The sequence below is a fragment of the Patiria miniata genome, unplaced genomic scaffold (genome assembly GCF_015706575.1).
Source record: "Patiria miniata isolate m_02_andy unplaced genomic scaffold, ASM1570657v1 HiC_scaffold_16, whole genome shotgun sequence".
NCBI lineage: Eukaryota > Metazoa > Echinodermata > Asteroidea > Valvatida > Asterinidae > Patiria > Patiria miniata.
The window spans coordinates 7,449,566-7,473,310 of record NW_024037054.1 but is presented as its reverse complement, the minus strand read 5'-3'; the positions used below and the strand labels follow the sequence as shown (position 1 = coordinate 7,473,310).

At 42.9% G+C, this 23,745-nt stretch overlaps 1 protein-coding gene across 2 annotated transcripts; it reads right to left on the bottom strand.

Moving 5' to 3' along the window:
• Positions 1-71: 71 nt before the first annotated feature.
• Positions 72-23,745, bottom strand: LOC119722843 (nascent polypeptide-associated complex subunit alpha, muscle-specific form-like). Of its 2 annotated transcripts, XM_038193206.1 has the most exons (17): positions 23,675-23,745; positions 21,446-21,576; positions 20,301-20,379; positions 17,543-17,597; positions 16,784-16,913; positions 15,871-15,971; positions 15,214-15,288; positions 13,736-13,803; positions 13,091-13,177; positions 12,823-12,940; positions 12,249-12,373; positions 11,746-11,879; positions 10,338-10,409; positions 9,364-9,508; positions 8,618-8,713; positions 7,582-7,687; positions 72-7,313 (listed from the first exon to the last, which is right to left on the bottom strand). In XM_038193206.1, the coding sequence occupies exons 1-17, from the start codon at positions 23,739-23,741 to the stop codon at positions 1,490-1,492; spliced, it is 7,413 nt and encodes a 2,470-aa protein (XP_038049134.1). In that variant the 5' UTR covers positions 23,742-23,745; the 3' UTR covers positions 72-1,489. The 2 variants fall into 2 exon arrangements, with proteins under 2 accessions (XP_038049134.1, XP_038049135.1); XM_038193207.1 differs by lacking the exon at positions 21,446-21,576 and having other exon boundaries at positions 23,675-23,732.

Genomic DNA, 23,745 nt, shown 5'->3' with positions numbered 1-23,745 from the left:
GTTTCTTTGGGATTGTATGTGTATTTTTGAGAAAATTATTATAAATATATCCACAATGTACACCATAAATCTACATCAGCACATTCACTGCGTAAAATTTATTGACAAGCAAAATACAATACAGCTTGGCAATGCTTGATGCATTGATTCATATTAATCTTGTGAGACAATCGCCCTAGTCTGATATTGATGCAAAATTATATTATCTTCAAGCATCTCGGATCTCGGAACACCATCGGTTCCAATCACGATGCAGAAAAAAATGTCTTCAGGAGAAAGTGCACATAAAAAGTGCCAGTTTTAGCACCACTGCCACTGTTCTCATAAATACGCTAAAAGAAGAGTTTAAAAAAACATGGCCAATTCACAGAAAAAAAAAAGACACCGCTGTGTTGACTTCCTACATAGTCGGATGAAAAACTCGGCATCAAATTCCTTGTGCATAAATTCTCGGTTCAAATTTCACGTCGCGTGAAGTGGCACATTTTAAAAACCACTACCACTTCAAGCACTTCTTACTATCTCAATTTTTCCTGAACCATGACTCCAACCATGATTTGATTTTGCCATTGCCTGTATTACGAAAGGCATATATGTCCAATAAAGCACAATGCAATACATTTTATAAGTACATATACAAATAAAAAAAAAATACATAAATTATTACTGTAACTGCTACAAATGAAAATACTGTCGAATGACTAGACATGCAAAAGAGCAATACTGTATCTCCAAAAATACTTTTTTTTAAGGTACTTCTAATGCATGTTTTTCTTCGTGAAACTGTCCCTGTGGTTTTGTAATGGCTTGTAATTGACTTTGTTCATTGTGATTCTGTTTGAAGGCAATTTTCCAAAACCAAAAACGAAAAACCCTGACGGCATTGTGCTAATGTAGTTAATTTAAAGAACATCCCCTAAAATCACAGATGGTTTTAAACAGTCCTCACATGTAACAGACCAAAATATCTTAGAATTTACAACCACATCGGTTTTTGATAAATAATCCCCTTTTTGCTTTTTATAAATTTCAAAATGAAAGTTAGACTTGTCATCCTACAAATGCCACACATTCAATGATAACCATGCGGGTTAAGCACATTCAAAGCAAAGCACAAATATTTTAAATTATACATTTACTGTCATGCTCTGTTAATATCTACAAATTCCTTTTTTTTTTTAAATCAGATCTTTTTTGACCAATTTGCAGGGGTCTTCACACAGTCCAGAATTGTAAAGAATGTATAAGTTTTATTTCAGGCGATTGGAGAAAAACCTCAAAGGGGTACTCTCCACATTGACTCTTTCATGTTGGAAATATTTTCTTTACTTATGTGGAATTAAACAATGACAGATAAACAAGCAAGTTGGCTTGTCTCCATTGATTGTATTTGGAGCTGATATACAAGCGTGCTAAATGCAAAACATTGAAAATGAAACCCATCCTGGCGTAGTCTGTGCCAACATCCAACTATTTGAAGGATTATTATTTAAGAGTCTTCTTTACCAATTGATGAGAGCAGAGCCTCGTCCATCAAATCATCATCAATCAGGCAAGGACTCTGTTGGGAATGTTCAGACCCACTCCCAATACTGACCCCAATTGGAGACTTGGCAATAGAGGGCTTCGCACAGGGTGAGCTCGGCAGAGCAGCACAGGGGGAGGTCACAGCAGCTTCCTGCTGTGGAAGGCTCCCCCTGCGTTCCTCTGGTACGGAGGGCTCTCCCCTGGGATGGCTGGTGTGGGGAGCATTTGGATCATCAATGACCAGCTCATCCTCGCTCCCGCTGTGGCTGTAAGCAGGGCTCATCGTGTGGAGACGTTTGGCAACGTGAGTCGTCTCGTCGGGAGTGGCCGCTCTCTTGATGCTTTGGGTGCTTGGCACTCCACCTGGACTGGGGATCATCCGGCTCCCGCTACCAAGTGGACTGGGAACTCCTGGAGAGTACGGACTCATTGCTCGAGGTGGGCTGCTGGGTTTTGCACCGCCGTAGACTTTCGGACTCGGGACACCTGATATGGATGCAGGTTTGGGGCTGGGAGCCAAGGCTGGACTTGGCACTTTGAATTCAGCTTCTGTTGGTGGTGGAGGTCCTGGTGTGGGTGGTTTGATAATTTCTGGGGCAGGGGCAGATGTAGGGGTAGGAGTGAGGGCGGGAGTAGGGGTGGGGGCAGGGGTAGGGGTAGGGACAGGGCCTGGGGTAGGAGTAGGGGTGGGGGTAGAGGTGGGGGTAGGGGCTTTGGGGCTAGGCTGCTGTACGGGACTTGGCTGGCGTTTTGGACTTGACTGCCGCTTGGGACTCATTTGATGTTTTGGGCTTGGTTGATGCTTAGGGCTTGGTTGACGCTTTGGGCTGGGTTGGTGCTTCGGACTCGGCATATGCTTTGGACTGGGCTGGTGCTTGGGGCTTGGCTGGTGTTTTGGACTTGGCTGGTGTTTTGGGCTTGGTTGGCGACTGGGGCTGGGTAACTGTTTTGGCTTGGGTTGAGTTTTGAGAGTTGGATGATGCTTTGGGCTTGCCTGACGTTTGGGAGTAGGATGAAGCTTCAAGCTAGACTGATCTTTGGGTGGCTTCTTGGTCTCCACTTTTGCAGTGGAGGCAGAAGCAGGTGCGGAGAATTTGGCTTCGGGTGGTTTACTTTCCGGCTTGGTTTCTTGTGCTGGCCTCTTGGGTTTGTCTGGTTGCGAAGATGTTTGTGAGGGTAGTTGCTTTGAGCCACCTTCTGTTGGAGTAGGTGGTGTCTGAGTTGCCTCCTTTACACCACCGTCTGATTTCATCACGCTTGGCCTCATGGCCAATTTCAGGTCTGGTTTGGGTTTGTCAGGGATGAGCTTGGATTCTGAAGTTGGCTTGGTGGATTCTGGTTTGGATTCTGTTTTGGAGGCTGTCGGAGCAGTTGGTGCTGAGGTGCTGCTGCTTACACTTTTAGTAGGTTTTGTGACCGATTCGGCTCGTTTGGCATCACCCTGCACAGGTGGTTTGCTGCCTGTTCCTGGTTTTGGAGATGCACTACGGGGTTTGCTGCTGTCGTCTGATTTTGAAACTGGCTTCAACTGAGGGTTGCTAGGTTTTTTAGGGTGGGTTGAACTTTGTGCTTTCAGGAGGTTATCGGTATCAGTTGTCGGTGCTGGTGTCAGCGTTGGTGTCGGTGTTGGGTCAACCTTTCTATCCTTAACAGAAGATTGACTGGCAACTGGAGGCTTTGTAGCTGTTGGAGTCTTTGACTCTGTTGGAGTTGTCTGTCCCTCTGGAGGCTTGTCAGACTTGACATCTGGAGCTGTGCCAGCCTTTTGGACCTCAGCCTGGCGTGCGTGTGTGGCAGCCAGCCTTGGTGACATAACTGTTACAATGGTTACCGGTACCTTGGAGTTGCCCTTTTCGGGAGATGAGTATGTTGATGAGGAACGACTTAAGATGATCGGCTTTCGAGACATTGGGGAGAGAACTTGTCTTGGTGGGGTTTTGATGGGACTTGAAACTGATGTGGCAATAGGCATAGCCGACGAGGTACTCAATTTCAAAGGTGACACAGGCTTGGGTGTTGCAGCTTTTGATGCTGAGAGAAATGAGCCAGTAGCTTTAGGCGTAACAGATGGTGATGAGGTACGTGCAGGCTGCGCTGGTCCTTTGAGGGGGATGGGAGGGGTGGAAACTTTTGGTGGACGGGAAACTTGTGATGTTTTCTGAGACTGGACCGGCCTGCTAGGGGAAGTTGATGCCCGCTGTAGACTTTGACCGAATGAGGGCATTGAGGGTGTCTTAATGGGGGAGGCAGACAACTTTGTAGGGGTAGAAGCACCACTGAGCTTAGTGGACGATGAGGTTGTCACTGGTGTTCCCACAGTGGATGAAACTCCAAGCTTAGTGAAAGCTGTTCCAGATGATTTTGATTGAGAGGAGGGAGGTTTTGACTTTGGAGTTTTGCTCAGGCTAGATGGAGATTCTCTGCCTTTTGTCTCTGAATGTTCAGACTTCAAAGGCTTTGATGTAACAGGCTTGATGCTGTCACCTTCTTGTACTTTTCCAGGACCAACCTTTTCTTTTGGTGCTTTCTCTTTGACTGGGGACTGGCCAGAAGGTTCAGTGTCTTGCCCAGGTCTGGGTGGACTTGACAGAACAGATGCAATGCCAGCTCTTTCCTGGAGTTTCCCGACAATGGCCGATAGGGAGTTCTTCCGGCCTTTGCCTATCAACTTGGGAGTCTTAGGCCCTGCACTTGTAGGTGTTGTTGGAGTTTGGGTTGTTGCTGAATCTGCTGCAGATGCTGGGACTGATGTGTTCAGGGGAACATCAACGGATGGCGAGGATTTAGCAGCAGGTGGAATCGATATTGGAGAGGGTCTATTTGGCGTAGTGGATGAACTGGAAGGACTTCCAAATGCAGAGACTGTAGCACTTGGTGCCTTCATGATCCCCTTAGGTGATCCCTGGATGAGCTTGGAGGTTTTAAGAAGAGGTGATTTCTTCATCTCCTTCCGTCCTTCTGGTCTCTGCCCTGCACTTAGGGATTTTTTCAACATCCTGGCATGTGAATCTATCCCTTTGCTAATCTTCTTGACAGAGGATGGTATGGAGCTCCTGATGCCTTCAGCTGATACCTTGGACTTGAACACCTGCCCCGATGTCTGCAATTCAGACTTTGTTCCAAGTTTCAACGGAGAAGCGGATGCTGTCTTAGGGGAAAAGGAGACTTTTGGGGATAGAGTGGTGGATTTGGTGAGGCTTCCTGCAGTTTTGGGAGAAGAGATACTCTTAGAGCTGAGACTTTGAGAAGAGCTCTTGCTCAGGTCGCTCTTAACCTTAGACTGCATTGCAACAGCTGTAGTTGAGGACTTGCTAAAGGCCTGCCTCTTGGCAGCTGCTGAATCAAACTTCTCAGTCTCAGATTTAGGATGGACTTGGGTGTCAATTTTTGTAACTGGTGCAAAATCTTTCTTTTGAAACTCCTCTGACTTGGTGGCACCAACTGATTCAGTTTTAGTGGGCAACACTGAAGCTTCGGATTTTGGTTGAAATTTCACTTCTGGGACATTACTAGTGATGCTCCCAGTAACTGGTTTTGGAGTGGAATCTGCACTCGACATAGGATTCAAAGGTTTCACTCTGATCCTAGGAGTGCTGGAGGTCTTTGATTTGGGTTTGGGCTCTGATTTGACGCGGACCATCTTGAATGTCATCTTCAAGGGTGCTTCAGAGCTCATAGTGACACTCAAGTCTTCATTGTCATCATCATCTCCTGGAGATGAGTCGCTGTAGACATCCACTCGGCGACGCTTGATGGCCTTTTTCTTTTCCTTGGGTTTGGGAGGAGGGGAGTCTCCGCCTAACAAGCCTTCCATTTTCTTCCCAGTTCTACGCGATCGCTTTTTAGGACCTCTTTTGCTGGGGTTGTCAGGTGGTGGTGTGCCAGCAGATTCAGATACAAAGTTCTTAGGTTTTCCTTTTGAGACCATTGGAGGAACACGGATGACCTTACGGGTGGGTGTTGTGGATTGAGTGTTACTGCTTTGAGATGCAGGAGGTGGCTTGTGATGTTCAGGCATGCTCATTGATCTTTCTCTCAATGCAGAGTGCATAGCCAGTGAATCCCCACTACCTAAGCTCTTAGATAAACTTGGCATGCTTAGATCTAATGCCATGCCTGAGCCGACTATGTCAGCAGACTCGGCCCGCAAGAGTTTGTTGCCAACACCCGGGCTGATGCTCTGGAAGGCTGATTGCCCTGATGATGGCGGTGTTGATCCTGCAGAGGCTGCCGATGCGCTGAGTGCTGCCGCAGTTGACAACTTGAACTCTGACCTCATCTTACCATCAGGGCCTGTCTCGCTTGCTGATGGTGACTTGGTGGTCTGAACCCCCATGCGTGCTATGGCCAAGTTGACACTGGAGAGTCCAAATGCTGTGGCATCACACGCCTCCATGTCAATATCACCTGTGGACTCGATCAGATCATCAGCAAAGCTTGAATCTCCACTCTTCAGGATGTCGGTGTTGAAATCCAGGGACTCACTGATGTTGTACTGCTGATTGCCACTCTCCGGGGCATCACTTTCTCCAGATGATATCGCCAAAAACTCCTCGGGGGAGAACAGCTCTGTACCATGAGAGCTGAATACATCCGTATCGGCAGTGCTTCTTGCTGCCTGCTGGGAATCCTGTCGAGACATCATTTTGCCAATTTGTGGAGGGGGTGCATCAGTGACTGCTTGCATGACATGTTCTGGTGTGTGGAGGGACTGCATGCCGGGCTTTGGAGGACCTCCATAGCTTGACGTCATGGGCAAAGAGGTTGGTGTCTTTGGGGACAGAGATGGTCTTCCTCCAGCACTTGACTGCGAACTGGTGCTGTCTGAACGCTTTTGTCGACGACCTGACTTGCCAGATGTATCCACAATATCAGCAAGTAGGGCGGAGAGTTCTCCCATTTGGGAAGTTGTTCGAGGTGGCTCCATCGTGCCAGAAGGTTGGTAGGGCTTGGCAGCCTCTGTTGGCATGGGAAAATGGGAAAATATCTGGGAGTCACTTGGAATCTTTGGGGTGTGGAGTGAAGGTGATCGTTCTGGCACTCCGTGACCCCCTTCAAAATCAAATGAGGATTCCCTGGAGCTGTCATCTTCGCTGAAAGGTCTCCTTGGGGATTTGTCAGTTGAGAGGGCCGATTTTATCCGGCGGCGCTTTTTCGCTGGCTTTCCAGGGACAGGTGATGGTAGACTCGGTTGCTGGAGAGTCGGCTGTGGGATGGGAGGTTGTGGGAGAGGGGCCTGCTGAGCTGGGGTGAGTGATGAGAGCGGTGTGGCCATAATCTGAGCTGGTTGCTTGGTCTGCTCCTGCAGAAGAGTCATCAACATGGGATTCCTCTTGGACTTGACGGCAGCGGTCTGTGCAGCAGCTGCTGCATCTGTTGCCAGCATTTGGCTGGAATTGTCCTTGGGAGAGCCAATAGCGGTGGTGGGGTTAGCATGCTGCAGCAAGCTGGCTAACATCGGGTTCTGCTCCACTTTAGAGTTGTCAATTTGTAGTGACGACAGCTCAAGAGCTGAGGCAGGCTGCACCAGGATAGATTCCATGGAGGTTCTCATGTCGCTCAGGATGCTCCTCTGCTGACCAGCACCTTGTTTCATGGAGGCTGCCAGGCTCTGTCCAGTCAGGGTGGACTTCAGTTGATGGACCAGGCTGCCGGGGACGTGACTTGTGGTAGTTGGCGGCTCGTTTAGGAGAGTCGCCGCGGGGATGGGCTTCTGGACTTGGGTTTGGATCATGGACGCAGCTTTCTTCATGATGGCACGCATGGTGACAGGAATCGACAAACACCTGGTCAAAGAAAAAAGTGAAAAGAGATCAAATATCAATGTTAGTTGCAAGTCCTGGCTCAAAATATATATTAATTCCACACAATTGTAAAAATAACAGTGAAATTTAAATATTGTTGTTTTCTACACAGAGTGCAATGTCACAAATTGCAATCATGCAATTGCTACTCCAATTAGCAATTAATAATCAGCAATTAACAACTTGCTACTAATGCAAGAAAACAAGGTTGTCCCTGTGCCATCCTAAATGAGGGTTTGTTTCCACTCACCTCTGCAGCACCCTGGTTGCGTACTCATCACTGCAGATTGGTTCCTCACCGCTAGGTGTGTGCAGCCTACACTTGACGCTAGCCGACTCGGTCAGATCCATCTCAACTGATGTGGAGAAAAAAAAAAAACACAAACAGTTGCATTTTGGACATTGCAGATTGGTTTCATACGCGCAGAAGTACAGGGTGAGCCAGAGTGATCTGGACGCAACATAGAGTAAATTGAGAAAAAAAAACGAATGTTTCATATGAAAGTTATTACCTTGTCCTCCACAGGAATTTTCAATTTTTTAAATTAGTGGCTGTGGTGAGGAGTTATGTCATTTTTATTGAAGTTGCTTATTTTCCAGTCTGCACACGGAATTGGTTTTGCCTTTTTGTAAACGTGTCAATAACTTCAAGTGAGTCAGTCACCATGACTAGGTCTTTATAAATACATGGCTTCACATCAGTACCTGATTTCGATAAATTTGCTGAACCATGGAACCGTGGTCAGTGTTTTTGTTAGCGCGTGTTCTTTGCTAGTGCTTTTCCTTAAAATGGTACAATATATATATATATATATGAAACTTTCGCCAAATACTTCCAAAATACCGGCCTATCCGCTCCATTCACAAGTCCCCCCCTCACCGGCAAAGAAAGCACAGTTGGGGGGGATGGACCAACGCCATCTTGCCTGACTGCAATTTTGCTGCGAAGCGCGGCCGTATCATGTACCACTGCGTGTACATAGTACAAATCCCCTGGTGTACGTGCATGACACACAAGGAACAGTGCGCGTCAACCAGCTGAATGTCCCGCCCATGGGACGTCGTTGCTAGGTAAAAGGGTGCCCTCTTTCGTTAGCGCACGGAGCCCATAACTTATTTGCAGTTGTTTTGATAATTGCTACATATTTTTAATATTTTCTTTAATTTGGGTTCGGATCATTCTGACTCCCCCTGTACGATACATTCTGATGGAATTTCCAATAAGGAAATGTGAATGTATCAAAGGAGCTCTAGGACTCGTTCTGGATTGGACAGGAAAGACGTACCACATCCCATGCCATCGGTTGCTGGATGCTCAAAAGTCACGGTCAGCTTCTGGTGGGTGAAGGGCGTGATCTCAAACAACATCGCTTTGGTAGGATCTATTGAAATGCAACAACAAATCAATTACAGAAACAAGCCATTGCAAATCACAGATCATTTGAAGAGCTTGTGACCGAGTTATGACTGACTTGTGACTAAGTTGTGATTGACTTATGATGGACTTGTGATTGACTTGTGACAAGCTTGTGATTGACTTATGATTGACTTGGGACTAACTTGCGACTGACTTACGACTAATTTGTGACTGACTTGTGATTGACTTATGATTGACTTGGTACCTACTTGCGACTGACTTACAACTAACTTGTGACTGACTTGTGATTGACTTGTGACTGACTTGTGATTGACTTGTGACTAACTTGTGATTGACTTTTGATTGACTTGGGACTAACTTGCGACTGAATTACGACTAATTTGTGACTGACTTGTGATTGACTTATGATTGACTTGGTACCTACTAGCGACTGACTTACAACTAACTTGTGACTGACTTGTGATTGACTTGTGACTAACTTGTGATTGACTTGTGACTGACTTGTGATTGACTTATGATTGACTTGTGACTGACTTATGACTAACTTGTGATTGACTTGTGATTGACTTATGACAAACTTGTGAGTGACTTGTGATTGACTTATGACTAACTTGTGATTATGACCACAACTCTGTTAACCATCCTCTGTATTACCTCCATCCTCCTCGGCACGGACGCAGCTGGCAATGAGCGTGTTGTAGACAGCCTGTTGCCTGAGCAACGACAGCATCTTCATGACGTGCATCTGATTAGTGAAGGTGAGCTTGGAGACCAGTACACCGCGCATGTGGGCATTATGCTAGTGGAGACATGAGAACAAAGAAAAAAATTGATATATTTCCAATCGCTAAAGTTTGATTTGCTATTAAAGACACATTATTACTTGAAGCTTCTAGAAATTGAATAGTATCATCCCATGCACAATATTTTTTTATTTAAACTAGTTCATCAAGGTTTGCGGTGACTTATCAACTTATTTATTGGCACACAGGCAGTGGCGCACCAAAGAGGGGGGGGTCCAGGGGGGGGCCTTTTTTTGGTAAATTTTTTTTTTGTCCCACGATTTGACTGTGGTGATATGTATGTGACCTATTTTTGAGTAGAATTATAGGGGTGTAAATGGCGCCACCAACGTCAAACTAGTCCATCTAAAAAAAAAAAAAAAATTGTGGGCAACATTTTTAGAACAAATTCAAATTTAAAAAAAAAAAAAATTGTGAGCCCCCCCCCAAGCCAAATCCTGGGTGCGCGACTGCACACAGGTAAGGAATTTTGAATGTGTCATTTCCTATCTATTCAGTACTTCTTTCCTTCAATTATTGTTCATTTGTGTTACCATTTTGAGGGTGCCGTGGTGACAAATTAAAAACCGCGGAATTAACTTGGAGGGAAAATCAATTTTGTTTTAGCATTTGGTTTTTTTTTTTTTGGCTGCATCACTTCTAAGTCAGGTCAGTGAATGGTACATTCAAAGTGTCTTTTAACCCGAGGATATGAACGATTGATTTTTTTGTATTGCAAGAGGTGCTTAGGCCCAAACTATTTCTTATGCAAAACTAACTGAAGTTGGCAGTACTGGTTTTCTATCTAGATCAAAATTTCACCAAAAAAAATGTAATGTCAGTCACCGTGGAATTGGTCATGTCGTTACTGGAGATGCACTCATTGATGAAGTAGCAGTGTTCTTGATCAGGCAAGCTCTGTGGACAAAGAGACAGTACAATAGTTCAAACTTTGTGGTTTACCTGGAGGTTAAATTTACCTTGAGGGTTTACCTAGAGGTTAATCTTGAGGTTTTTCAAGGTTTTTATGGAGTTTTACAGTTAAACCTTCAAGATTTACCTCAAGGTTATTATACCTCCAAGGTTTACCTCAAGGTTAGGTTAACCTTTAAGGTTTACCTCAAGATTAGGTTTACCTAGAGGTTTATGTTGAGGTTTTTCAATGTTTCTAAGGGGTTTTACAGTTAAACCTTCAAGATTCACTTCAAGGTTTGATTTACCACCCAGGTTTACCTCAAGGTTAGGTTAACCTTCAAGGTTTACCTCAAGATTAGGTTTACCTAGAGGTTTATGTTGAGGTTTTTCAATGTTTCTTTGGGGTCTTACAGGGTATTTTGGGCAAACCTAGGGTTACCGCTTGTTAAATTTTAAATTTTGCATTCTTCCCTTACATGCCTGCGATATAACAGTACACCATAAGTGTCAACACTTCAGCAATGTTTAAACCATTGCTATGACATCACACTTTTGTTAAAAGTGTGGATTCGGAACTATGAATCTGTTACGCTGGTCACAAATCTTTAGTAAAGTGTGGATTCGGAATTACGAATCCACACTTTGAACACGTCGGACAATTGTTCTTCATAATGAGCATTAACAGGACCGTCTGCGTGAAACTTTCCTTCCGAAATTACCAAAGCATCTTCACTGTCAGATTCTCCGCCGTCACTGCAAAACATACATAGAGTCAGAAAGAAATCATTGTTTGAACCGTATGTCGACGGAAGGAGCCGGGGAAAATGTTGCCACCTGACGCCACTTTTTTTTTCATATAACATCTCAATGAAGGTCATTCATTGCAAAAATGATGATAAGACATGAATCTGGGACTGAGAAACATTTCCAATTTTGTCAGGAAATACTTAGAAAATTGTCTTGACTCTCCATAGGCTTTGTACACAATCGCGGAAGTGACGTCAGGTTGCAAAATTTTTTTCCTGCTTGACTACGTATAAGAGCCTATAAAACTCCCTTGTAAATTACCCTAATGGCCACGACTTGACACGAGATATGCAACTTCGAGTCTTTCATCTCCACTCACTGTTAATGACAATACTTCTTTTGACGCAATGGGTTAAGTCAAAGAATACACTCGCAAGTGTGGATTCTTAATTTACGAATCCACACTTTCTCGTGTATTCTCCTTAACATATCGAATGTCCCTTACAGTGCTCTTCACAACTCTCCATCTGTAACTGCTGAGAGGTTAAGACTAACGTGCCATTTCTGAAGCTGAATGAGTTTGATTACTCACCACGTAGTATGTGTTTCCCGTGTGCTTGGAGTCTTTGCCCATGGTCTGTCCCAGCGTCGGATCCAGGATGTAACGAGCTATCAGGCTATTGAGAGGTGCCGCTGACGAAACATCCACACACTGCATAATGACACCTGTCACAATAAACACAGGAATTATTTATATATAAATAACAATTTCATTGTTGTGCTTAAATGGCACTTGATACAAAACGTCTTAAGGCAACTTACTATTATTACCCCTGCTCATCACGCAATGTGCCCAGTTGTATGTAGTGCAATCTGTGTTCTACACTTTATACTCATGTGTCAAGGGAGGCAATTGTAGTTAAGTGTCTTGCCCAAGAACACAAGCACCTTGAACCCCAGTAAGTCTGAATGTATCTGCTTATTATTGTATGGAGAATTTTGAATGTCAAACTCAGAATCCTGAATTATCTTTCATTATTCAAAATTTAATATAAAAATGTACAATATGAAATATTTTTGAAAGTGAGTTCTCACCATGTAGGCTGTGTAGCTGTTTAATGATGTGCATGGAGAGGGCCATAGCCTTGTTGAGTTTCAAGACGAAGGAGGCCGGTAGGGCAACACTGTTATGCTGGTTTAATGGAGTGGCTTGTGGACTCCTGAAAAATAGTAATATAATAATAATAATAATTGTGCTTATATAGCGCTTTCCATCGTATCAACGATCTCAAAGTGCTTTACAATTATTCCCCGTTCATCAGGCCATGGGACCACGCGGCAGCCGATATCAGCGCTCAATCGGTCCTCTACCCTCACAGATACCCATTTATACTCCTGGGTGGAGAGAGGCAATTGTAGTTAAGTGTCTTGCCCAAGGGCACAAACACCATGTTCCTGGCTGGGTTCGAACCCACGCACCTTCGTACACGAGTCAAGCACCGTAACCACTGGAAACACATTCGTTTTTCGCTCTGTTTTCTGAAATTGTGTTGAACTATATAAAAGCCGTCAAAATTGCTTTTGGGCAGCCAGGAGAGAGCGGGATTCTAAAAGGGAACAAAATGGCGTATATCGCGTTTTGGAAATAAAGTCGTTATAATGTTCTTACCCCATGCTTCCATCTGGTGCGGTGGGAACGGTGATTAGCGGGACAGTCTGCAGCTTGCGTGTCGGTGAGCTCTCCAAGCCAACGCTGACCGACAGGCCTAGATCCTTGGGCAGGGGCTCTAGGTAAAAACAAATCCAATATAATAGTGTGCATCATCATAGTAGACAAATATTGCACAGTGGCAATGTAGCACTTTGTGAATACACACCTCCCCTTGGAGTGTATAGATGTCTGCTAGTGCCCTCGCTGCCGGGCAATATTAGCTTACCTTTCATATTCAGCACTGTTGACTGTTTCTTCTCCAGGTCCAACAGGTCGTACGGTGAAACAAAGAAGGTCAGTCTGGTGGGATAGCCTGTGAAAAAAAATAAACAGATGCAGAAATATTTGATGCAAACTCAAAACTTCAATAAACAATAACTTTGTAGCCTTCTGTCAGAACCAAATTTGAGTTACTGTGTTCCGGTGTGATTTCATTTTAAAGTTGCTTTTCACTTGCTATATTCGAGTTTCACTCCGACAAAAAAAAGTTGGTTTTAATTTATAATTTTCTCACATAAAAAAGTCATTCACTTTTGAATTAGACATCAAACACAAAAACAAATACTGTACAAATTTTGAATTATTTGGACCCAACAATAATTCAGGCGGGTCTTTTGCGCTTCATGGGTGCAAAAGAGTCTCCATTTAAAGCATATTTTTCAGAGGGTTAAAAATGTCACAAATATAAAAAAAATTAGCTTATTTAAATAAACCAAACAAATTGAAAGTTTGTTAGGAGAAAAATCAAATGAGTTGAACAGCATCGGAAGAGCAAGGTTTTTTTTTCTCAAAATTATCCTGACTTATTGTTAACATTTATGTAATGCCATTGATCCCTATTCTATGTTATTGTTTTGCAGTGTTAACTTACCACCAACCCTTGGGGTAAGAAGGCCGACTGGTCCCCGTGATATGTGCAGCATGGGCTGTGTCACTGTCCTGTGGATAAACAGGAGTGAACAAATGTTGACAGTGGGACGTAGTGTTTTTATTCACGTGCCATGTTCTTGAAAAAAGAAGGTCCTTTAGGGGAATTCACACAAGGGGGAAATGATACACACAAATTAAGCTTTCTAAGACCATACAATACAAGGGGTATTCTTAAGAAGAGGGAACACTGCAAATACCTCACAAACTCCTTAATATAAGGTTGTGTACATCTGCAGGCGTGTAACAATTGAAGGGAAAATACAACTTTTGCAAACATCAAAAAATAAAACTACCAAATCATTTTGAAATACCTTGCTGGACTGTTAGTGAATGACAGTGTAAAGCATCCTGTAAAATCATGGCACCTGGTATACTGTCATTTTCAAGAAAAGTGGTATTTTTGTATCAATTTCCAACGCTGGTCAGCCGACCAGCGTTTGAAAAAAACTGGCTTTTTTTCAAATACTGGCCCCAACTGACCATCGCACTTGTTTGTAATCGATTGCACACCTATGAACGGGTACAAGCCAGCTAGACTGGTTCTCTAACCTTACAATTCCCCAATGTATGTAAACTGCTCTGTTTCTTCTTATATGGAGTCAGGGAACCAGACTACAGGAAAATGATTGTTTTTCTTGGTTTTTATAGCATTTTCGAACCCAAAACCTCAAAAAAGTCAGTGTAACTATATTTGCTATATATTTCCAACCCCCTAATTCCATCCATTTCTGAAAATTACAGCAAAAGCAAATGATGTATATTCCCTTTAACAATTGTTGACTGCTGTGATGTGGAACACCCGAGGGGCGCATAGCACCTGAGGCGAAGCCGGGGCTGACATCACAGCAGTCAATTGTTTTGCTATATGGTGCAAATATACCAACAAGATAAATGGTTGTAACTTACTGTGTGAGAAATAAATTAAATCACTGCAATGTAACCTTTGATAACTGGAGGTTTTGATGTCCTGCCGGACATGAGACTGAGCGTTTGACGTTGCAGTTCTCATTATGGGAAGCTAGTGCTCTGGCAGGTTCCACACACAACGCGCGCAATGAATGCAGTGCGATATCACCCTCAGTGTGTGACGTGCATTTTTATTGTCCAGACACGTAGCCGTTCTAAACCAATGAAATTACAGTATCCTCACTTAAAACTCACTTATCACATCCCTGAGATCACAGCAGTCAACACTTGTTTTCTTATATCACGCAAACATGTCAGAAAAGATAACAGACTTATTCTGAAAGTGATGCATCACATCACGGGTGGAGAACCCTTCAGCTTTCTTACTGCGCATGACATGCTCTGTCAAAGGGCTCACTTTACACATCAGACATGCTGCACCATTGAGACACAACTGACGTACAAGATATCATTTCGACAAGTAACATGCAGACTGGCTTTCATCACACTCACCTGTACATCTTGAACAGCATGTTCAGATCAGTTTCCAAAGCTTGCAAACAGTTGAACGCTTTGCTCTTCTGAGCGCTGTGTGAAAGATTACAAAGAAAACATCAGCAAGATATGCCCCCGTCTTATACTTTAAGGATTTGAGGTTGTATCTGAAAGTATACATATTTTGTCATGAATGATGCTAAATTTAAAATTAATGGTATTTGTCTGGAGTCAAATTGTAATATATTTTCAAATTTTCTTCACCAAACCAAAAATCCAATAATTTTTCAAAAAGGTTCTCAAAATATTTGGTGATCAGGGGGAGAAATTTCAATCGGCCATTTTCTGGCCTCAATCATATTTGTCTTAAAAATATGGATGTGTTCTGTACATGTTTGTAAGAAGTGAAAGATATTGATTCCCTGCAGTTTTATGACTCAGTTCAAGATTCAAGATTCGTTTTATTAGTCACGTAAAAAAAAAAAAAAATTGCGCTGGCTGATTTTGTCTGCGCAGACTTTGCATCTATTTCACTCTCTACCAACATGGTGTCCATAATGAAACCGTGAAGTTAGTCGCAACCTGAACTTTCATGACTTTGAGTTCCGAACTGAGATTTAAGTTTTTTCCTGAATTTGTTGGACTTTTTCTGAATGATATAATTCCGTGTCTGACCTATCTCCTCCCGCCTGGTAGAGTTGTATCAGTCCCTTCAGGTGTTCTGCGAATTCCTTGAAATCGTTCTTCTTTAAGACTTCGCACATCTCCGGACAGGACTGAGAAAAAAGATATGACATGAATATTATCTACTATGTCAACACACAATGTAAGGTTTCACTTGTTTCCAGTGCTATGATCTTGCTGGATCATAAGAATTTCTCACTGTGCCTCGTACAGTTTCAACCCCGAAAATAAAACTATCCATAAATTTTAATATTTTAATAATTTAGGATACTTTTTCCTTTGGCTTGTAACATGTCTTTTAGACCAGGTCACTTCTGACATTAGGCATGTTGATAGCCCGAGTATCTTTCTCGTATTTTTGTCTCTATTTATATAGGACAGTGTCAACTTTCTAAGTGTATCTAATCAAGAGATCATGGTGCTTTAACGTTGGGGAAACTTGAAACCATTTTAGGCACTGAAAACTGTTTTGGAAACAGAGACAAAGCTGAAGCCATACACAAAAGCCGAGATTTTAGAAACGTCATTATTATAATTGTCGTTCTCATTATTTCTCCTGATTTTTTACCATTTTGTTTTTTGTTTTATTTTTCTTTCTTGTAAAGAAACTAACGAGAAGAAATTACAGTTTTAGAGGTTGGAGGAAAATCCCAGACGAATATTCTGTGGAAATCCCAGGGAATCAGGCAGGGACTGAAAACCCAATCCACATGTGGGCAAGGGCAGAATCGAACCCAGGCCATAGCGGTGGAAGGCGAGGACAGTAACCACTGCGCAAACCTGACTCCCTGTTCTCCCTTAGGAATGCATGTAATATGAGACACTTGATTTTCTAGGCAGCTCCCACGAACTTATTACACAAGGACCAGAAGAGTTTGTGAAGACCCCAGGGTCAAAATCTTACCACTGGCTCCCTGTGATGGGCCACTTTGACGTCTTTCACCCCACCATTGTTGGTCAGGAGAACCTCCACGTAGAACGTGTCTGAGCTGATGAACACGTCGGTGCCTCCCAGGTTAGCAGTGAACTTTAACCTGCAGGTCAAAGGGTAAAGGTCGGGAGATGTCATAAAATTCTTTTACATAGAGAGAGATTGAGATATTTGACCTGATGGGTCTCGCTACACTGGGCAGGATTCTCATTTTGCGAAGTGTTGCACGGTGTTGAGTTTAACAGGGTTTCTAGCCAGAATCCCCTGGTATAGGGGGTAGGGTTAAGCAGTGAATGTAATGTAGTCTAGGGGCTAGACGTAATGTTTGATACACGACAACCTGCCGCCGCGAGAGGGCGCTATCACAACCGACCAATATTGCCCCCAAACCCGTCGGAACAACGTCTAGGCCAGCTCGTACTGGTTGTGTAATGCAGCAAGACGTTTGTGCAACGTCACTGGTCGGCTCTTTTGTTGTGTGTGGTATGTGCAGGACTGAATATTAACAGTAACTGCCTGCAGAAGTCGCGCATGTGTACTAATTTCCCCCCTTTTTTTGGGGGGGGGGGAGATTTTAGGAGTTGGCCTAGACATTCCTGACAGGTTCGTGGGTGATATTGGTTGGTCGTGATAATGCCCTCTCGCGGCGGGGAGTTATCGCTGCGGCGGGTTATCGCATATCAAACCATAATAACGTCTAGAGTAAACGTAATGTTGCAAAATACCACTCACCCAACTTGTCTCGCCATGGTCTCCAATCTCTCAGTCATTGCTGGTAATGATGACACTGGAAATCAAAAATACCACCCAACAAATTACAGGTCAATTGTGAATAATATCAGGGTGAACTGGTTAAGGCCAGTTAAAATTAATTTTTAGGTTTTCATTTTCATGCCTGCCCAATTTTTTTTTATATCTTACATTGTATATTTTTTCTGAAAGTGTGTTTTTTCTCCAATAATAATTTTTCATGACAATTATCTCACCAAATCCACAGGCAGGATCCCGTTGATTTGCACTTAAACAGCGAAAAATCATTTTCCAACAGTCAAACGTTTCAACGTTGCACATACACTTGATGCAATCGCCTGTTTGCAGTAACGTTATTTATGGGGCGGCTTTTTTTCAGCGTGCGCCAGCCATATCAATATCACTGTTGCACGCTCTGCAAAAAGGTAAATCCCTCCCCCCTTTAGAAAATGGTCAATCCCCCTCACAATAATAACGTCATTGCATGCCGGCGATCACATCAAGAACATGTGCATCGTTAGCAGTGTTGAACAAGCGATGTTGGTGAGTAAAAAATCTGATTTAACAAAAATTTGTCGGTCTGAGGTCATACAACACGTCAACAGCCGACTGGTATATACATGTAGTAGTTTGTAGTTTTCATGTTTGTTGTGTCCTCTTCTCACCATCATGTCGGACTAAAGTGTTTTTTTTTTCAGCCAAACAAAAAGAAATCACATAGGGATGTGTGTGAATCGTTTTCGTTTAGCTGAAAGAACACACACCTTTTTTGTGATCCGAGGACAGAAGTTTAAAACAGTGGTTGTGTTTAAAATTCTGTAACTTGAAAGTATATGAGTGATTTGAACGATTCTTGTGCTAAAAGAAAGCTTATGAATTGGGCTTTCATTTCCTAGATTTTCGAAGTGCTACATGCAGAACTTCACTAAAACAATAGTCCCGACATTTGAGTTGTTTTTTTTTGACTCACCCTGTAGATAAAATGTTATCCTTGGTGATGTTTAAGTTGATCTCTAAATCTGAAACTGGCCATGTCATCTTTTACATACATGTATACATTATGGATTGCATTAATCTTACACTACCATATGGCTATATTACTATTATTCCATAGACTAACACTAACACATTGGTGGAATCTGCATGAATTTAGTTGATGTGCTGTCAATATTCATTTAATAAAGTCCGGTCGTTATCTTTGCACCGTGTTAATAAAATGTAATTCAGTGACTGATTGATGTGATAATGAATGTTATTGTAATAATTCATTCTCACGAGGTAACTAGTCTGAGCTGAAACATAAATACACTGTCCATGGTCCTCATAAATTAAAATCCCTGGAGTGGAACATTTAATATAAATTTCTAAAGCCATATGGTAGTGTAAGATTAATGCCATCCTTGATGTATAGGGGTTATTCTATAAATTAGGAGTCCAAAGTGGGACAGTGATGTGGCCTAGTGGTTAAGGGCACTGATTCGTGGTCTGTGGGTAAAGCTGCAGGTTGTGGGTTCGAGTCATGGTGTGTGTGCCCTTGGGCAAGGCACTTTGTCACTCATTGCTTCTCTCCACCCAGGATTAAACGGGTACATGTGAGGGCAGAGATGGTTATTGTGGTTGATTTAGCTTCCTTGCGCCTAACAGGCAGCATAGAGCTGTATACTCCCCAGGGAGCTGAGATGGTATTTGGAATGTTTCATGGGCCCAATGAGCAGGGGTAATAATGATGTAGCGCCTTGAGCACCAGTCCTGGTGGATACGTGCGTTTTTAACATACATACTATTATTATTATTATTATTATTATTGAAAGGCCCCGAAAACTTAAAGTTATTTTAATTATGGTAAATTTGGCTTATCATAATATAAGATGTATTTACTTCTGTCAGGACAAATGCAGGATGGTAAAGTGCAAGCCTTTTTAACAGAAAGGAGATCCTTAACAACTTCATGTCATGTGGTTTCACACTAGGTTTCACACATAGCTGGGACACCCCCAGACACCATGTTACGTGTGAAATATTACTCAATAATGATCATATATTTTTTTGTCTTGTTGTTTTCTTTTCTTTTTAGTTAATGGACCAAATTTTTAAAATACCAAGGAAAAGTAAACAATTCGACAATGAAAGACACTTAACACAGAGCAGAATGGATTTCACACGTAACAGGGACACGGGGACACCAAAAGTTACGCGTGAAACCGTAATATCGGGGAACACCATATCACATCTTCACACATTTATTTCTTTAAAATGTGTATCTCATGTTTAAATTGAGTAAATACAACCAACATTTCGACCTAAACAAATGGCATAGTTTACCTTTTAAGGACAAAATGTTAATGTCTGGAAACTGTACTTTTTGTCCCACTTTTCTGCCAAGACAATAAGAATTTTTGGCTTTTTTTTTTAACCAAAAAAAGGAACTAAATGGGATCAAGATAACAAAATTTGTAGGTTTTATCAATGCAACTTACTAGAGTTTGTTACACATAAAGTATCACTAACTTTAATACATTTCCTATTCAGTTAAATTATAGAAAAAAGACAATATTTCCTATTGGACCCCTAATTTATAGAATGACATGTATGTAAAAGATGACTTGGCCTGTCTCACATTTAGAGACCGGACTTACCTGAAACGAAATAAAACTGAGAAATTTACACAGCAGTGTATGGCAAGCTCGGCATACTGCTGAGCATTCACATTACACGCAGATTGATGCCAGATTGTGTTTACCTTTAATGGCCATTTTTAACTTGTCCAAGCATTTCTGCAGTCTGTTGGGGTCGACCGCATCTGGCTCTGAGAGTTTTGCCTGGAGAGTATTGAAAAAATGTACTTGTGTCACTTTTACAAGTAGATGACAGAGAAATATAACACGATAAAATCCACAAATTCCCCCTCAAAAGTTAGAACGCCGACAATGTGCCACTGTTTCCTGGACAGATTTTGGCCCGTACAGGAAGCATGCTGGCAAACAATTCTTGTAAGTTAGATGCAAATAAGTCAGCGTACTACAGTCTGTGCTGTAAATGTCCACTTAACAGTTTGATAAGTATACACAGTTTTCATGATCTAACGCTCGGACTGCACACTTCTGAGCAAGGCTTTATATTTGCAACAAGACGATGTTTACAGCGAGTTATTGTGGAGATCATCGCGTGTCACTACATGCATAGACACAGGAACGGCCGCAAAGAGTCCCAACGTGCTTCATGGCGCATGTGTGAATATTCATATTTATCTGCAGCCAATCACAGCGCAATGACTGTTGGTTCCCCGGATGCTGTTTACATGTTTGTACAATACATTCTACACACGCGGCTTCGAGCTGAAAAATGCATGCACATGGCATCGTATAGTACACACGTACGTACGTACAATGTACAGTGTACATGTACATATGTACATGTACATTGAATACTCGCTTGCACGCACCCCAGAGCTACGTGTACATGTATGTTGTAGAGAGCGGATCGCGTGAGTTCGGCGGCGGCGGAAAATAAAATCAACGGAAATAAAATCAATGCTTACGCGCAGGGCAAAAGGCGGGGAAAAATCTGGACCATCGGAAGAAAAAAAGCGGAAAACAAAATGTGGCACGCTGAACAAAAAAGCAGAAATCCGCTAAATAGCGGAGATTTCACACCCCTGATAAGTGCCCCATCAACGGCCAGAAAAGGAGAGTTGGGGGTGACCTAGACTGGTTCCCGATCCAACCACTGCGTATTTCGAATGATCCAAAGTTATTGGAGGCGGAGATTAGTCTGGCAGACTATCGTAAGTTAAATTCGAATGTATTCGCGCACCAACGACGCCTGATGACGCTCACGCGCAAAAGTTGCGCGTACTTCTTGGCTATAAGGACATTTTATGCTCACCATGGCAGCACGTAGTTTGCGGCTTGTCTCTGACCACACCTTGATCTGCTCACTAGTAGTTTTTAGTTTGGCCATCAAGGACGATAATACCTCCTCATGGTCTGCGCTGCCGTTGCCATTCATTTCGGAGCCTTCAACAAATCAACATAAATACACGCTGATATGATGAGAAACTGCACCAGATTTACATGTAATCCCTGGCTACGTGACATACATGTATAGATTTCGACTATTATTAACCCGCCTTTGAACAAAGAGTGACTTGGAATTTATAGGAAATGCTTGGGCAAGATAATGAATATGCATTATTTAGTTCATGACCTCGTGTTTGTATGGCCAGCCGCGCCGCGCGCCCGACAAACGTCATAAACTATGGTGCATATTCATTATCTTGCCCAAGCACGCCCGCATAATGCATACATTACAACGCGGCCGCCGTTTTGAAATTGCATGGAGGACATTTTCAGGATGATATTTGTGGAAGATGATGACTGAAAGTCGTCTTTTGGCCAGATGGATGAAAATATTGGGACCAAAGTAGCTGGAGTTACCCAGCCCTGAGTTTTATCATTGGGTTTTCATCTAGGGCTGGAGCGCATTTTTCTCAAAACTTGTAGTATTTGCAAAAAAAATTTGGAAAATGTTCAATTTTGTCCCCGTTACACACTAATTGCAACTGCAACTCACCCCAAACTTGCCTGGAATAACCATTACACAGGTCCTTGAAGTAAAAAACGATCCACGATGAAGATTCAGCCTACAATTGCAGTGAAAACAGGAGGAATAACCGCTAACTTGACAACCTTGCTGGATTGACCAGGACCGCTATTGGTTTGTGCACAAAAAAAATTGTGTACAATGAATGGCGGTCGATTAACAGGCACAGAGAGCGATCGCTGTCAACTACTCGTTTTTGCCGGCTGCGCTGGCTGTTGGCGCGTGACGTCACGCGGAAGCGTAACACCCGATGCCTGTTTCATGCACTAATATAAGGTTTACCACTCGCATCACAGCTTTGGTACTGGAACCGCAACCAATAGTGCATGAAACAGTCATCGGGTGTTACGCTTCCGCGTGACGTCACGCGCCAACAGCCAGCGCAGCCGGCAAAACGAGTAGTTGACAGCGATCGCTCTCTGTGCCTGTTAATCGACCGCCATTCATTGTACACAATTTTTTTTGTGCACAAACCAATAGCGGTCCTGGTCAATCCAGCAAGGTTGTCAAGTTAGCGGTTATTCCTCCTGTTTTCACTGCAATTGTAGGCTGAATCTTCATCGTGGATCGTTTTTTACTTCAAGGACCTGTGTAATGGTTATTCCAGGCAAGTTTGGGGTGAGTTGCAGTTGCAATTAGTGTGTAACGGGGACAAAATTGAACATTTTCCAATTTTTTTTTGCAAATACTACAAGTTTTGAGAAAAATGCGCTCCAGCCCTAGATGACAACCCAATGATAAAACTCAGGGCTGGGTAACTCCAGCTAGGACCAAAGAACGTTTTTTTCAAAAAGGTGTGAGTTTCTCTACGACTAGGAACCTTAACTTTGGATATTTCTGTCCTGGACGAGAAGATAGTTAATCTCGATCAAAATCTGTAGCAAAATCGCTACATCAGATTGAAAAAAATTCAGTCTTTTTGGAAGCATTGAGCGTCTGGCCGTACTGCAGAGCTTGCGATAGTACTGTACGGCCAGACGCAGTCGGGTTAACACCTTCCCAACACCCTGGCCTATTCGGTTTCCCAAATCTTTGACGCTCACTGTTGGTCCGGGCTCCCCCCCCCCCGCCCCGCCCCTTATAAACCGCTGAACAGGGGTTTTGTCGTTTTTGTCCTAACTGAACTCTGTGGTGGCCGTAAACAATGAACACGCTGCATGCAGTACATATACAGTGCATCTATACACGTACCGTGATATATTACTCATGAGCTTCTAGTGACGTCATAGTCATTCATATTCATTATTCGCTCTACTCTCAGACTTTTTTTTATGTAGGACTTAAAACCGACAGATCGTCAATCATGTTTCGCTGGTACCCACCGGTATTACACTGTAATGTCCAATATACATTCAATACGTGAGGGACCAGCAAAACATCAAATTTTCAAGGTGTCCACACAAAATTGGAGAAAAATACAGAATAACGTCAATAAATTAAGCGTTAAACAATATACATACAATAACGTTAAAACGCATGAAGCAAATGAATTAAAATGGGTGGAAAGCGTACCTAGACTGGGCTTTATCGGCCCATTTGTTTCCACAGAGGTTGGTACTGAAACCCCGACGGCCGCCATATTT